Below are 16,386 nucleotides of genomic sequence, written 5' to 3' on the forward strand. Positions count from 1 at the left end.
CAACTCCCTGGCTCTGTCCAAAGGGAGGAAAAAAAAACCTCCAGCACCTGTAAAGCTCATTAATTAACACTTATCTCATTTTTTAAATTTGTGCACCTGAAGAAATGTGAAAAGCCACAAGAATCTGGGGAGTCACTGCGCCCAGCTGCTTGTCAAGAAGCGGTTAATACAGTGTAACTGTCTCATCTAAAACCATAAATTAACATCTTTCTATTTCTGGCTGTGCATAAGATAGTTAACTTTAGAGGTGTTATGCACATTTTTTAACTTTGAAGAGAGCCACACCAGCTATTTCTGCAACATTGAGTTTTTACTCTAAGCTAAGCTAAACTAAGCTAAGGGTCTCCTGGCCCCAGCTCCATACATAACGCACAGACATGAGAGTGGTATCAATCTTCTCAGCTAACTCTCAACAAGACAACAAAGAAGTGCACCTGCCAAAATATAAAACCCATATATGTAAGAGTTGAACATTTCTGACTTTTTTTACTCCTACTGATAGCATTAAATCACACACTGGCAGACAGTAATCAGCATCATCCCTTTAGCCAGTCGTTGCGGTGCTGCAGCTGAGCAGGTCAGTGGCCACAAGTTAAAGACTGTGGTTGTACTGTGTGTATGTGTGTGTGTGTGTGTGTGTATGTGTGTGTGTGTAACTGTCTGAATATGAAGTGGAGCATTTCTGAAAAGGTTATGTATGCTCACTGAACCCCACCTGCATTTTAAGTCAGAAAAATTAAGCCTCTCTGAAAATTATACCTCATTTTGTCACCCTTTAAAATGTGAAAAGGTTGTAAATGGTTACTGAGCATTTATTTCCAGTTCATCATCATTACTTTTTGGTAGTTGGGTAGCAAGGGGGCATGATGAGGTGAAACCATTTTAGTTCTCGGCTGCCATCGTGCAGTAAAGGAGTTTCAAAGTTTAATTCCGAAAATGAATTCCTTTTGTACCTAAAAGAAAAACACCTGGTGGTCATTGTTCAGCATTTTGGGTCTCCAGATTACATCCTCTAAAATGGTCTTATTGTGTATGCAAATGTCTTCTGAGAGCTAATAAGGCCAGTGCTATTCTGTAATATCTCATTTTGGAAGGAATTTCTTCTTTTGAAATGTTCATGAAAGTATGTCATTGCGGAGACGTGACAGATTTACTCAATGTCTGGGACTTGGACGAGAAAGAAAGGAGGCTGCAGACACTTTCAGCTGGGTTTACTTTGTCTCCTGTTGATAACAGCTGCGCATGGGGCTTTAATTTTTATTTACGTTCTCTTTACAACATATTATACAGAGTCATCCAATGGTGTTAGTGCTCTGGAATTATCACAAGCATTAAAATAAATGTAAAAAATATGTAAGAAGCTCCAGTCATTTCAAAATGAAGGGATGTTATTGTGCGACTATGACTAATACAGTTCATAATACATACAAACAAAACATTTTTAAAAAGGCATTTTAACGCTGTCTTATGTCAGGTGTCTGTGTGGCTTTGCTGAAAAAGAAGAAAACATTCTAACTAATCCATTTGACTGGATAGTTAAACAGCGACTAGTGAAACAGATCTCCAGTTATAAAGATGTGGGCTTTAGCACCTCCATTCCTGTTATGAATTTTAAAGGAACATTCAAGTCTACACTATCCACCCTGCATATCAAGCACGCAGATCACAATCCATCTTTGGCTCAGGGTTGGGGAAGGAGCACCTTTAAAAGAAAGCTCAGGGGGAAGAGCAGGCTCTATCTGTAGTGATACATAAGGATTTTTGGCTTGGCTTAACACACCAGATAAGTCTCTTCCTCCCAAGCTTTCTCCCACAGCAAGTACAGTCCTCCCCCCTTTTTTTTTTCTCCCCAGCCACGTTCGCGTTGAATCTGAGGCTAACCGAACCCTCATCCCACCCCTCGTGTTTTCTCTGACACTGCAAGACAACCTCGATTTCCCTTCACCTCGGAATAAGACGTGCACCAAAGACACAGCCACACAGTACCATCAATAACACACAAGGTCAGAAATATAAATGCATATTGCATACAATGCAATTACATTTCTTCACTGCCTCGATAAATATGTTCTCCATGTGTTTTTTTCTTTGTACACATGTAAAAAATGTCTCAGAAAACATTATTTGCTTTACTTAGGGTAACATAATGGTTTTTTTTTTTGCTTTATATCAAATCTCTTTTAAACACTCTTTAACTAGACACACATATACATAAAAACACGCGTCGTATTTGCGACCGGAGAAGAGCTAGCTAGATTATAAGTTTCTGTCTTCAATGACAACTAGAGGCCGATTTCTGCCCATGTGTTTCCTTCCTTTGCCAGTTGGGGGCAGAGGAAAGCATTTTGGCATTCGAACCAGCAGAAATAAGACAGTAAGGGATCGGTGGAAGGAGGGTTGAGGGGAGGGTACATGCCTCTGGGGGAGGTGGCATTTTGAAGGGCAAGAGAGAGGACGTTCGGCGATCACTGGACAAGACGGAGGGGAGAGAGATGTCCATCACTGAGTTTGAAAAAGAGAAGTAGGAGGGTGTGGAAGAGGAGGAAGGACAGGAGAGAGGAAAGAGGAGCAGAGCATTGAGCTGTAGGCCTGGCAGTCAGATAAGGAGAGGCTTAAAGAGTGGAGTGGATTGTGTATAGGCCTTTTCTGTGGGGGAATAATGCAGTGCAGAATCACTAGACGACAGGAAGAGGAAGAGATAAAGGAAGCCAAAGACGTAAAGACAGAGAGAATGAAACACGGGTTTGGTGGGAGGAGATGAATCCCAAGATGGGAGCTGAGATGAAGAGAGAATAACAGAGGAGCGAAGACAGCAGAGGAGGCAGGGAGGGAGATGTAGAGAGAGATATCTGGTTACCAGCACGCGCTAAAATAATTAGCCCTGGGCTGGCGAGGAGAAAGTCGCGAGCGGATTAACTGGACCTAAAATAACTGAGAGCACAGAAGCTGCACCTCTTCCTAGTAAGCCCTTTTGTCAGACTCCTGAGAGCATCCGCCAGCCCCTCGAGGGGGGGGTGGGGGGGTGTGAGGGGGGGCCGTGACGTCATCCCGGGTTCGTCAGTCGCCGGCCGTCGAGTCAACAGCGGACAGCCCCATGCAACAAACAGCGCAGCAGGCTCCCCCTACCGCCCGCCCTGCTTGCTTCTTTCTTTCTCTTCCACCCTCCCTCCCCCCCCCGTCCCCTGTTGGCTGAAAAATGTGCAGCTGTTACAGTAAGCCCGTACGCTCTCATAGCGCCAGAAATAGCCCCCTTTAGCCAGGGCAGGGACACGGCGACAACCTCCATTAGCTCAAATGTGAGAGGATTGAATCACCCCGAGCTCGAGGGCTTGAACCTCTATCTACGCTGGCTGAGAGCAGGAATCATATTTCTCTCCCACTATCACTCTCCTCTCCCTCTCTGTCTCTCTTTTTTCTCTATCTGAAGTCCAGAGTGCACTCACAGCTCCGCTCAGTGTGTGTGATTGAGTCGTAAACATTAAGGGGGAAGATTCAGGGGACTCTAAACACAGAGGGATGTCTTTCGGGTTCCTCTTAAGGAAGTTATGTGCATAGTTAGGCCTTAAACAGTTTTACAGTTTGCCCAATGAGCGCATACAGGGTCTCCGATGAGGCGCTGTAAAAATTATTTGACACTGTTGCCACTGATATAGTAGGACCATTCTTACAGCCAATGCTGTCTTGAAAGAGTAGAGATAATGGGAAATAATGGGGGTTGCATCAGGCTGGGCAGAAAAGGAGGGAGCAGACTAGAGGAGTGGAGGCAGTCATGGAGAAGTCAGACCTTTATCTATAGGAGAAAGAAAAGGAAGAAAAGAGGGAAGGGAAGTGAGAGAGGAAGAGAAACAGGATAGAGCAGTTAGCATATAAATCACCTCTATAATTTGAATTAACAAGAAAGTCAGGAAATTCACAGTGAAAGAGGAAGAAATGGGATAGGAGAAGAAAGACTGAAGATCAGGGTGAGGGGGGTGGGGGTGGGGGTGGGGGGGAGTTAGAGTTTGACACGACGCCTTCGAGAAAAAGCAAATTGGCTTGTCCCTGCAGCTGGGGATTCGTGATGCGTATCGGACGCACTTGGAGAAAGCTTTTTTTCGGCGGATAGGATCACAATGAAAGGAACCAGAAAGGCAAAACCCGGGGAGCTGCTTTTTAGATTTTGTTATCAAACCCAGCCGTCTTAGGGTCTCGCTTCAAATGGCATATCTTATGACCTGACAAAAGTACTTGGGGTGCCAGCTGGTGTAAGAGATTATCACGACATCTTAGATCTCGGCCCATATAGCTGCTGCGTCTACAGTCATCAGCCTGTGACAAGAGCAGATATGATTTGACTCATTTATTCAGGGACTCAGGTTGGCATTGTGGTGGGTGTAAAGTAGGTTTGCGGGGTAACTCTTCTGCTGTTTCCTCAGTAGACGTCCCACTCTCCTATCCTCAACAGCTTCCTCCCCCTGTCGGCCTCCCCTGCCTCCCTATTGGTCTATTGTTTGAAGGTGAGCTGGTTGGCGAGGTGGGATAGAAGGCCAAGCGCTTTGGATCTCCCCATCCCTCTCGCACCGCTGGGCCCCTGCTCCCCATTTCTGCGGGTCAGCTCCAGGTCGATGGTCATCAGCACCCGGCCCTCCTCCCCTCCCCCCCCCACCCTCTCTGTCTTTCTGACTATGGTTCGCTGCTGCTGATTGGGCTGGGACTTCGCCACCGCCTGGCGCACGGGCTGGAGCAGCCAGCTGGCGAGCCCGCCCCAGCCCCTCCCCGTATCCTATTTCTTATCCTTGCGTGACTCCTGCTTCTTCTTTTCCGAGGCGGCCGCCTTCACCTTGGAGGGGTCAGCGGGAGGCACGGGGCCCTGTGGGGGAGGAGGGAGAGGGGGTCGGGGGGAGAACAGGGGAGGAGAGTCACTTCAGGAGGAAAGGAGCGTGAGGGAGATAGAAAGAGAGAGAGAGAGAGAGGGCAGGGAGGTAAGGAAGGAGGGGGGTGAGATGGGGTACGTTAGAGTTGAGAGGATGAGAGATGGGGTTAGCAGGATGGGTGGAGCTGTGTGAAGAGGAGAGAAAAACACATTTAGGAGGAGGAGAAAAGAGACTGACATACGGAGAGACAAGAAAGGGGTGAGGAGGTAGAGAGACAGTCCTTTTAGGGGAGGGGGTAGCAAGTGAGAGGGGGCGGTGTCCAGAGCTGTAAGGGGGTGACAAAACAGGTAACCATGCGTTAGGATGGGACACAGTGGCAGGCCGGCTCCAAACACCTGTGACAACTGGGTGACAATTGATCAATAACACACACACACACACACACACACACACACACACACACACACACACACACAGACACACACACACACAGGGAATTGACCAATACTGGTTTGAATAGTAGGTAAGTACTAAGTAAGTGTAAAGTTGACTGAAACGTGACTGTTGTTAGACATCTACGAAACATTTTCAGTCTCTATATTTCTGTGTGAAGTTAGGACATGCAGCACCATGTATAAAATATAGTCATTTAAATACTGTTGAAACACATGGAATCCATAACCTAATTTGAATAGCTGAAATCCAGCCTTTTTCAGTTTCAAGTGTGCGGGAGAATTAATTATTCATTGTGGACCTCCCAGACCACTTTGCTGTAGCTGTGGTTGGACCCGCTTGACTGGATTCATGATATTTGTGTAAAAAAAAAAAAAAAAAAAGGCCAACAACAGCTTCAAATATTCATCCAACTAGCACTTATATAATCCATCCATTCACTCCCACTTATTCTGGATATTGTCTGTGCAATGTCTAAAAACATCTTTGAGAAGGAAATCTATGAAAGGAAGAGGAGGAAGAGGAGGAAGAGGAGGAAGAGTGTGTGTGAAGTAAAATGAGGCTCTACTTGAGCACAAATTAGGAAGGACAGAGTGGAGATAATGTCAAGACAACAACAAACTTCACTTTACAATAGCTCTATTCCAGTGCATTAACCTGCGAGCTGACCTATTGAAAAGTATCACAAGTACAGGATAATGCTTTGATGGAACTGAATAAAACTTCACTCATATGTACATTTTCACAACAGTGTGTATTATTAAAAACAAAAAAAAACACACTTCCACAGGTTGACTTCAGGCCAGTGCACTGCTGTGAAGTGTTACCATGGACAGACAGAGTGAACAGGAAGCATGCTGGATCTGATTTAGGTTTAGAGACTGAAATAATTCTGCTCTAATACATCAGGTTAGTCAACGGTGGAAAGCACACCAGGGGCTGCTTCTTCTCGCTGAAGCTTCGACTAATAATACCCCACTGATTGCATTAGAAAATTTATCATCTTTAATTATGCACTGTGCAAAAGCAGCACGCACTTTGATAAGACCGCAATCGAGGCGTTCGTTACAGCTAACATCCGGCTCCACGGGGCTGCGGCGCAGTCCATCCGGTGTCATTACCCTCAATCACACTTGGATTCTCTTATATATCATTGTATTGTTTACCATCATGCATCCAGTGGTAGGCTCTTTTTGTGCTGCAATGTATTGCAGAGCTCCCACGCTAATGACGGGGCTGCTTCGTAAACACACTCCAGCCTGCTTAGGCAGAATGCAGAACCACCCTTGTTACAGGAGCTGCACACACTTCAAAGGAAATGTGGGTACAGTGGCAAAATAGGAGGGCTGGTGGAGGGGGGGGGATAGATAGGTAGGTAAGTGGCTGCGTCCCCTGCTGCATACTAAAAAGAAGACAGTGACAGGTGAGGAGGGAGATTGAGAGGCAGATGAAGGGTGAGAGGTAGTGATTTTCTGTCCAGAACCGAAGCTGATCAAAACCCAGCAGACCTGAGGATGGAGAGGAAGAGAAACTGGGAAGGGAGAGAGGCGGCGGTGGCGGTGGTGGTGGTGGAGATGGGGAGGAGGGTGAGGGATGGTTCAACAGAGCAAGGGAGGGAGTAAGAAGGGGAGGTGAGTGGGGGAATTACAGACAGACAGATGCTTCTCATGGTCAGCGAGGAAGTCAAAAGGCACAACAGGGGGGGGAGGGAGGGAGAGGAGGAAGATGCAACTGAAGAGAGAAAGAGAGAGAGAGAGAGACATGGGACCGGATAAAAGGGAATGTGAATGAGAGATCGAGGGAGGGAGTGAAATGAAGTGAAGTGGGGGGGGTTGCCAATTGGGGGACGGAAAGAAGAATGGGTGGGGTGGGTTTGTGTGTGTGTGTGTGTGTGTGTGTGTGTGTGTTTGAGCTCAGATCGATACCGAGTGCACTCAATTATCATTCCAGTACAGTGTGTGTGTGTGTGTGTGTGGGTTCGCCCCTGTGAGCTTTCTTATGTGTGTGGCTGCGGGGTAAACTCCTCTCCCACAACTCCACCTAATGGGGAGTAGCACACACCACGGGGTTCCTTTGTCTCTCTGTCTCACTCACTCACTCACTCACTCGCTCACCCACAGCCTTTTGGAGATTTGTAGTGCAAGCCAAGCAAACAGAAAGTAACAAAGATGGTGAGGCTGATAGAAAATTGTGTGGTGTCAGCAGAGCCTCCTAATAAGGGCTATTTGATCAAACAACCACTTATGAGTGCACTATAAAATCCCGTGGGTGCTCTGTGTGTGGCGTAGCTACAAGAGAGGGATCAGCTCGGAGGAGAGGAAAAATAAAAAAATAAAAATAAAAAATAAGTGAGTGTGAGCTCAGATGGAATAGCTGCTTCTGCGGTGTATTTTTCCTCCAAGCCGAGACTTTCAGGAGAGTAACTGTAAATGACAACGTTGTCAAATATTTCAGTGTCCTTTCGGCGGCGAGTTATTTATTCATATATGCACTGTCACCCGCCGCAGGCACTTGAGAGCAACTGACTGCAACTCAAGAGTAACCTGACAATCAAACGACAGTAGAAAGGAAAGAAGAAGACAGAGGGAGGAAGAAGGGCTCCGGGGAGTTGAGAGCGAGTGCACTTGTTTGAGGTAGTAGGATGGGTTGGCCCTCACTGGTGTCGCCCCCTAGGTTTGAGCCGCAAGGGCAAGACGTTGCACTCCTAACCTGCCGGGAGAAGCCTGACGCCGCCACCACCGCCGCCGCCGCCGATGCTTCATCTTTACATTAGCTTATACCTGCGGCTAAATGACTCGCTGTCACAATAACACCTTTGATCTCCTGCCTCAGATATCTTTGCGCGCTTCTCATTTCAAAGCTCATTTTTGATTTAGGAAAACGCCTTGAACTGAAATCCCTTGACTTCCCCCCTTTTTTTTTTTCCCTCCCCATTATCAGCATGCAAGGCGTACAGTCAATTACAATACACCCCCGCAACCATCCAGCCCCCACATTACCACAGAGTAATCAAACAGAACTTGCCCTGGTGCCTTGTATGCACAAAAGAATACAAGCCACCAAAATGTCTGATTAATCCACCACTTGAGGCTATCACACTCCCATGAGGAATAGAAGGGAGAGAAGAAAAAAAAAAACCCCAATCCTTGGCGTGCAGCAGCGTAAAACCACTGATAACAGCCCAGACCATAATAGGCCCAGTGATTTTCATTTGACTCCCAGTGAGCGAAATCAGTAGCTCCTGTCCATTTCCCCACAGCGAGCAAATCACAGTCCCATTCAATACAGCAATAGCATTAGTGCCGTGACCTGGCCTCAGCCATTTCACAGTCGCTGGTTTGATTTTTGCCCCATGGCTGTTTACTAGTACCGTGCTGTTTTGGCCCCCCTGAGGGAGCTGAAGGAGGAGTGAGGGCCACGACAGAGAGTGGGAGAGGAGGGACAGTACAGGGGTTTTAAGCCCCTCGAACGTTCACACAGCACTAGAATTTTAACAGCTTGAACACTGTTATTAGTGTTAGCCGGGCAGAGTTTGAATGACATGTTATTTTGCGGTTGATATGTTGCTGCGAGGAGGAGACGGCTATGTGTGCGGACATATTGGAGCAGCTTGGACCGGCATTTGGGGAATGCGATTATGAAACTGTGCCGTTATGCACTGTCATGTTGGATATGTGCTATTGTGTGGCTGCGCTGCAACTGAATAGATGAATATTCCTTCCGACACCACGTTTCCTGTGCCGAACAAATATTCAAACACTGAATTGAATGCTACTGTAATCTCTCTAAAAGGACGTCATTTTACCATGTTGCGCGTGAATGTGACAGCAAACAAGGCTGTTGCATTTGGTGTTGTTGGGTGGATGGAGTGTGTGAGGAAAGGAGGCAAAGGAGAAGGAGCAGGAGGTGGAGGTGGAAGAGGAAGAGGGGACGTGGAAGAAGGAGTGGAGGGAACTTGCCTGTCTCTGCTGTGATCCCTCTTTCTTTTTCTTGCCATGTTTGCTGGAGGGGACAAAAGAAAGACAATGTCAGAATGTCGAATCTATCTCTCCCTCCAGTGGTCACAGGGCAGCATTGCCTGGCAGCCATCATAAAGAGAACATCAACTCAATCTACTGGCCCTGTGTCAAACACAGCCCCCCTGGTGCTCCATGTGTTAAGATCTAATAAGATTGGAAGGGTATGAGCAAGATGATGGATCCATCATCTTCATGATCTAGTGGATCATACACTCAGACACCTTCGCTTCACCACTTTCAATCATCTTGCTTTGCTCCTATCCGTCTGTTTCCAGCTGACTAATTTCAAATCTAAACCTTGCACACCAAACCAAATCAAATCGTGGCACCACAGCTATGCCAGCTTGGCCACACAGGTGTCGGTGCCAGGGATGGGCTCTGGCCTCAGCTCCAGTCCCTGGCACAGAAACGACTGGCAGAGCGCCGCCGGCCACAGGCCGGGCACTGACCTGACACTGAGGCTGAAGACACGGCGCGCCACCAGGAACCTCATCAGGTAGTAGATGACCACGATGAGCACAAGCAGGCCCAGCACCACCCCGATGATGGCCCCTGTGATCACGCCAGCCTGGATGGGCACTGTGGATAGAGGAGAGGAGGGTGGTTAGAAGGAAGAGGAGAGGAGAGCGCTGAGAATTTGAGGATAAAAAGGAGGAAGAGATGGAAACCAAGTGACAGGCGGAGGCTGGGAGTGTTCAGAAGAAAAAAGAAGGTACGAGGAAAGAAACAGTAAAGGGGCGAGAGAAGAAACAAGGTTGTCATAGGAGAGAGGAAATGGATGGGAGAGGAAGGGGGGGAACAAAGCTGGTAGAAAAGGGAATGAGACATGAAAGTAGAATAGAAAAGAAAAGCAAAGGTAAAATAAAGGTTGAATGAAAGATGAAGGATTCAAGTACAGTAGAGGCAGAGAAGAGGAGGTGAAGACAAGGAGAGATAAGGTAGAATAAAGGTGAGACAGGGATGGAAGGAGAAGGTGGGCGGTGGGATGAGACGGTTGAAAATGATGGAAAAGGGGAAAAGAGAGAAATGGGAGGAGAAGGCGAGGGGGAAGGATGGAGGGAGAAAAGAAGTGAAAAGGAGGCGGTGATAGCAATCTCAAATAGAAAAAGAGATAACATTGTAATTGATTTCATTTAACAGGAAGTGCGAGGAATCTTAAATGAGGCAGCGCCACGACTGGTCTGAACACAGCGCTCGCTTTAGTCTGATGCACAGGGCAAATTGAGATTAATTTCAGAGTTTGGAATGATTATAACAACAATTGAGAACAGTTGGCTTCTGACGAAAAACATTCACCAAAATATGCCATATGGGCTCAGTGGAAAGCTAATGAGCAGACACAGATGTAAGACAATGCGGGCATTAAACTTAACACACTGCCGAATTTGATTTTACCGGGGAACCCCCCCTCCCCACGGGGCTCACTAACTCGCTGTACTCCCTTCCCCATATCACCTTTCTCAAAGACCAGCAGGCGAACGCTGGAGGGCCGGCCCACTATGTCAGGGGGGTTCTTGGCGTCGCAGGTGAAGGTGCCGTTGTCGTTGAACTCCAGGTTCTTGAGCAGGATGGAGCCGTCACGGCGGCCTGGGTTACCCACAAACTCCAGCCGGTCCCTGAATGGGCCCTTGTTGTCCACATAGGCGGCACCACCGGTGTAGTGGAAGATCTGTAGAAGACAGAGAGGACATTGAGCTGTTTATGTATGTGGTGTTACCATGGTGACAAGTACTTACTGAAGAGTTACTGCTGCATTTAACTGTTTTTGTGGTTTTTATATCTGATTAACTCTTCCTGTGGTGGTTCAGATTCAATACATATTTTGAAGTTATGTACAAAATAAAGACAAAAAAAAGTCTTGGAAGCATCAAGTACTGAAGACTGAAATCAAATTCATGGTCTTTGCTTACTAGTTCTTCAATAGATCATCCTCGATTTAAACTTACAATAAGTGATTTTTTTTGGCCACTTGCGGCCAGTGGAAGATGTAAACACATTATTTGAGTTGACATGGTGAATTTGTAAGCGAACATTTTTCTTATTTAAACGTAGATGTAGAGCATCATTAACATTCATTCGGAATTGCGTTTCTGTGAAACTTCGCAAACGCAACATTCACTCTTATCTCTGCTTTGGTCTCCACCAACTCCTGCTTAACGAACCACTGTGTTCTAGTCACTAACCATGTCCCTCTGCCTTTTGGTCTAGTGCAGGTAGCGTACAGTGGATTTTAGCTGCCTTCTGGGGCTGAAACAGCGCTACGCGAACACAGAGAATGAACCAAAATGGTAAAGTTTCAGGCCTGGAAAAACCAAAACAATAAGCTGAAAGACACTAAAACGCTCTATAGAGCTGAGCCGGCTGACTACAGAGACTACAGGCTCATCACTATGAGCGACATTACACACAGTCATTCAAGCCTCTGAAAAATACTGATTCAAGCAGCTTTACCTCAAAATTTAGCCAGTTTTTATTTCAAGATCTTGTTCATTCAAGATCAGATCTTGTTGGTCTTGATCTTGCTCCTTTTTGACATAATAAAATCATTTAGATCGTTGGCGTTTTCTTTTAATGGAAAAGCAGATGAGTTGTGTAGAAAAGCTTGTTTACCATTCGTTTTCAGAAAAGTGAGATAAGTACAATAGTATTGCTTTGGTATCATATCAGCACAACTAAAAAGCCTTTATAGCGGGAAAATGTCATCACAAATTAAATCCAGAGTTCAAAGAAATTATGTTTTTTTAAAATAGAAATACTAATTTGGGGCGATGACCCACAAAGTCAAGGTCAAATTTGGTTGAAACTGTGGCTCTCAGTACTTGAGCCTGTGAGACACATGAGCACGTTCCATGAATTACACACAACCTTTCATATAAGATGAACATGGCAGAAATCAAATGCGACATTTTAAAAGGACAAATGCAGCATGAAAACAGATAGACATATGAAACTGTAAATCCGTCCAGGCGGGTGGAGAAATGAGCGACAGAAGATAAGTGGGGAAAAAAAAGAAAAAAGAGAGAGAAGTGAAATCTAGTTTCAAAGTGAGGGCACTGCGGGAGACAGATGAAGGCGAAGGAGGTGAGGGGAGGAGATAATGAGAGAAGAGGGGAGGGACAAAGAAGGCAGGGCTGGAGAGGAGGAGATTAAGGGAGGTGGACAGAGGGAGGCGCAGTCAGGATGGGGAGATAGAGAGATTAGAGAGATGGCAGGATGATAAGGGCAGGGAGAGTGAAATTAAAGAGCGTGAGGCAGGTGAGGCAGCAAGAGGAATAAGAAGATTAGGAGTAAAGTTTCTGTGCAGCTGTTGTTTCCCATAGTAAGTTAATACATGCAAATTGCACTTGTGTGTTGGAATAAATTGAGCATTGTTTGAGTGTGTGATGACATTTTAGATAATACACTCTCCTGGATTTGTCATTTATTAAATTAAATTGATAATTTGCTTAGAGTTCTCTACAAATTACTCAAAAGTTTGTGAATTTGTCCATCCTGATCAGCCGCGTTTAAATTCCTATCATCCTCATATAAAAGCAGCAGAATTCCAGATTGATGTAGAGAATCGGGTCATGTGACATCAGTGCACCACTCCCTCTTCTAAGTTTCTGCTCGTCTTTGGTGGGGGGGGCGGAGACGGCAGAAACAAAAAAGTCTTTTTGGCAGCAAACAAAGCCGTTGCTGGCAAGTCTACATTTCTGTCGCTGTAAAGGATGTTGTTGTGTTGTCTTCTAAAATATTTATGTGCGGCTTCTTGAATGTGTAAAAAGATTCAAGCTTCAAGTTGAGAGTACACAAAATCAGGATTTCATTGACGGAGAAGAGGGGAGGAGTTGCTCCGCTGCTGTGACTCCAACTTAAAGACTTATGCCAAATATCTCCTCAGCTCTTCAGCTGCTAAACGCGTCACCGTGTTCAACAGCGAGTCATTAAATGTGACTGCTGTTCGGTGCTGAGCAGGTAGTGTGCAGCGGGTTCATCAGAGCTTTTTCACAGAAACAGCTGTCTGATCTTGATGAGGATGATCAGAGTGAATCAAAGCAGCAAAGTTGCAAGTTGTAACACCAAAAAAAAAAGAAAAAAAAGCTGAAAGATGCTAAAATGTTTTTTTTTGTAGCACTTGCGTCAAGATTGTTCCATGACAGTTTCATCAAGTGCAGCTTTGATTTTGAATTTTTGTCGAGAGTTACTAATTTTTTTTTATTTTTTATTTTATTTTACAGGTTTCATGAATGTGACAGCCAACTATATGGAAGTTGGACAGCATGTTTTCTTTTCACTGTGATGGCATGCTCAGATGTTAGTACACCTGTCCTAATATCTTGTACAGTTTGTGCGTGTGAGAGTGTGTATGTTACAGAAATGCTGTCCCGGGAGCCGTCGGGCCTGTACGTCCAGGAGAAGGTGACGTCCTCCGAGGTCCAGCGCCAGGAGAAAAAGGAACAGGACAGTCGGATGTCGGAGCCCACCAGGGCGTGGCGCTCCCAGCCGGTGTAAATCACTATGGCCTGGGACTGCTCAGGCACTGGGGGAGACACAAATCAGGTGGATGGAGTTAATGCACAAACACCCATCCCGTCAAGTTCGATGTGATTTCAGTGTAAAGAAAAATACTCCCTTTACCACCTTCTACTGTAGAAAATGAACTGCAAAAATACAAATACACAAACACTTGTTTCACAATTTTGCTGTGAACGCATGTAACGACTTGCATTTTTCCTTAAATCACCACATTCCTGAATATTTTTCAATCCCTTCTGTAATCACGAGATATACAAAGCAGCACACCATTCATTAGTTTTCTCCTTGAAATCCATAAAACAAATCCCAAATACCTGGCTCCTGCACCCAGACACACATGTTAAACTGCACATTTAGTGGTGTCAGATCCACTATTGATTCAGACATGCACTCAGAAAATATTTGGTTTATTACTGGAATATTGGTGCTAGTCTCTAAAAGTCAAAGGGGAACATCATTTTCTCCATTAATATGGATTATGTTGGCTTAATCATGCGCACTGTTTATGCTTAAATAATATTAAATGATCAATGTTAATTTGGTTTTGGCTGCAAAATCAATATTTTACTTCCATAGAAAATGCACTCAGCATCTCAAACAACCCACCAAAGCCCCCGGGAGCTGCACACACCTGCCACTCTAACATTAGCCACAACGCCATTTTTTTTTGTATCGTTCAGTAGGACTTGAAGCATGTGAACAGATCATGATGACTCACAGTATTCTCAGCTACATTAACACTTATGTCCTAAGTGTTCATGAGCTTTTTTTTTTTTTTTTTTTTGCCTCTGTTGACACCCAGAGAGTAAAGTTCACAGCTTTCACTACACGTGTCCTTGAGCGATTGGCGTTTGTGCAGCCAGCCACTGCAAAACGTGTCAATGAAATCACACTTGGCATTTTTAATTAAAATTCAGACAGAAAACTGCAAATATCTGACAGGATTGGAAAAAGGCAAAGCTACTGCATCTTCTCGAGAGTAAAAACCCTTGGTTTAAAAGTCATAATAGTAGTGCTGTTAAACTTCACAAGATTGGAGACACCTGCTTTAGAAGAGGAGCACAGATGGACAGAGCTGGGACACACAGCATCTGAAAAAGGACCTATATTCTCCACAGGTGTCCTAATGGCAAATTTGGATGAAATCAAAACAGCAAAGACCAAGACATCAATTTAAATGCTTTAGTTTAGTATTAATCCAGTGTAAAGGAAATGTTATATATCAGTGAAATTCACTACTTAACCTACTGATCCTTTTTTATTAACATCAACTTCATTAATTTTCAGGTAAGCATTGAAGAGGAAAACAGAAAAAGCTCCTCCTCTTCATCCTCATTTAACCTTTAACCTCCACCATCTCTGGAAAAATTATTTCTAAGTCTACACTTTCAACAAATGAAATTCAGTGTGGGCTTGTTTAACACTTCATCAAAAATAAAATAAAAGTTAAAAGAAGATTTTTGAATTTTCATTAATAAATTTTTTTTTTTTTTACCTATTCCCAGGAGGACGACCGACGCCAGCGCCAAAAACGTCAGCATGGTTTCAGGCTTCTACGGAGCTCCCAAAAGACTGATGCCGCAGACCTGACAGGAGTCTGTCGAGGAAGAGTCCCACTCTGGAGGGAGTGCGAGTGGAAGGAGGAGAAAGAAAGAAAGAGAGAAAAAGAGAGAAGAGGGGTGCAGGATGCCAGGGCAGAGGGCTTCAAAACAAGACAACAACAGAAAACCTACTGTCCCCTGGTTTATACCCAACCACACCCCTCGCCAAGGCCCGGCCCGGCCCATTCCTCCTCTCCACACATACCCCCCTCCCTCTCACCCCTCTCCATCCCCACCTCCACCCTTCCTGCCATTTCATCCCTCATTGAAACAAATTACACACATTATCTTTTGAAGTGGAGGAAAAACGCAGGCAAGAGGCACCTGCGCTGTACAGTAGCTGGTGAATTAATTGGGTAAACAATGGGCAACTTGGGGCGAATTTGCAAACTCTGAGCAGCATTATGCCATGATGAATGTAATGTGTTGGATTACACCCTCACCATGATGTGATTGAGTTGAGAGGGAGTGCTAATCAGCACTTAGCATGTAGGCACGAGCGAGGGCTGTGTGACAGGGACTCATGACCATCTGCAGTCGCTCCCTACGTGATGACTGCTCATATGTAAATATTACATGGGGAATGGTGGGAAGCCATCTCGGCCTGTGTCTGTTTACAGTGAGGGGGGTGGGGGGGGGACGTAGGGGATCCTGCAGCGAGGTCAGTCCAGTGCTCTCTCCACCATCCCCATCCCTGACCCCTCTTTCTCCTCTGCCTGCACTTTCAACGGGTCTGAGGCCAGCCGCCCCGAACAAAGCCGCGACTCTTCACACTCTCTCTCTCTCTCTGTCCTCCCTCTCTTCAGATTCCTGTCATTTGCTGACGTCTAGCACTTAGAGACAATGGAGAGAGGGGGGGACAGGGGCTGACTGGTGTTTGCCCGTCTGTCAATGGCGCTTTCTTCCTCTCCGGCCTCTCCCTTTCTTTTCTCCTCCTGCCTT

At 45.6% G+C, this 16,386-nt stretch overlaps 1 protein-coding gene across 1 annotated transcript; it reads right to left on the minus strand.

Annotated features, from left to right (window-relative positions):
* Positions 1-3,013: 3,013 nt before the first annotated feature.
* Positions 3,014-15,543, minus strand: mpz (myelin protein zero). Its single transcript, XM_022769252.1, has 6 exons — positions 15,339-15,543; positions 13,681-13,847; positions 10,781-10,994; positions 9,775-9,904; positions 9,266-9,308; positions 3,014-3,790 (listed from the first exon to the last, which is right to left on the minus strand). Exons 1-6 carry the CDS (start codon positions 15,382-15,384, stop codon positions 3,779-3,781), a joined length of 612 nt encoding a protein of 203 aa, XP_022624973.1. The 5' UTR covers positions 15,385-15,543; the 3' UTR covers positions 3,014-3,778.
* Between the last annotated feature and the right edge of the window lie 843 nt (positions 15,544-16,386).

This window comes from Seriola dumerili, unplaced genomic scaffold (assembly GCF_002260705.1).
Source record: "Seriola dumerili isolate Sdu_G_001 unplaced genomic scaffold, Sdu_1.0 BDQW01002429.1, whole genome shotgun sequence".
Lineage (NCBI taxonomy): Eukaryota > Metazoa > Chordata > Actinopteri > Carangiformes > Carangidae > Seriola > Seriola dumerili.

Bases quoted from the DNA above. Each gene is read 5' to 3' on its own strand.
- mpz (XM_022769252.1), bottom strand. From the start codon at position 15,384: ATGCTGACGTTTTTGGCGCTGGCGTCGGTCGTCCTCCTGGGAATAG. The intron at 10,995-13,680 runs GTAACATACACA...TGTCTTCTACAG, and splicing joins GCTCCCGGGACAGCATTTCT to ATCTTCCACTACACCGGTGG. The intron at 9,905-10,780 runs GTGATATGGGGA...CTCTATCCACAG, and splicing joins CCTGCTGGTCTTTGAGAAAG to TGCCCATCCAGGCTGGCGTG.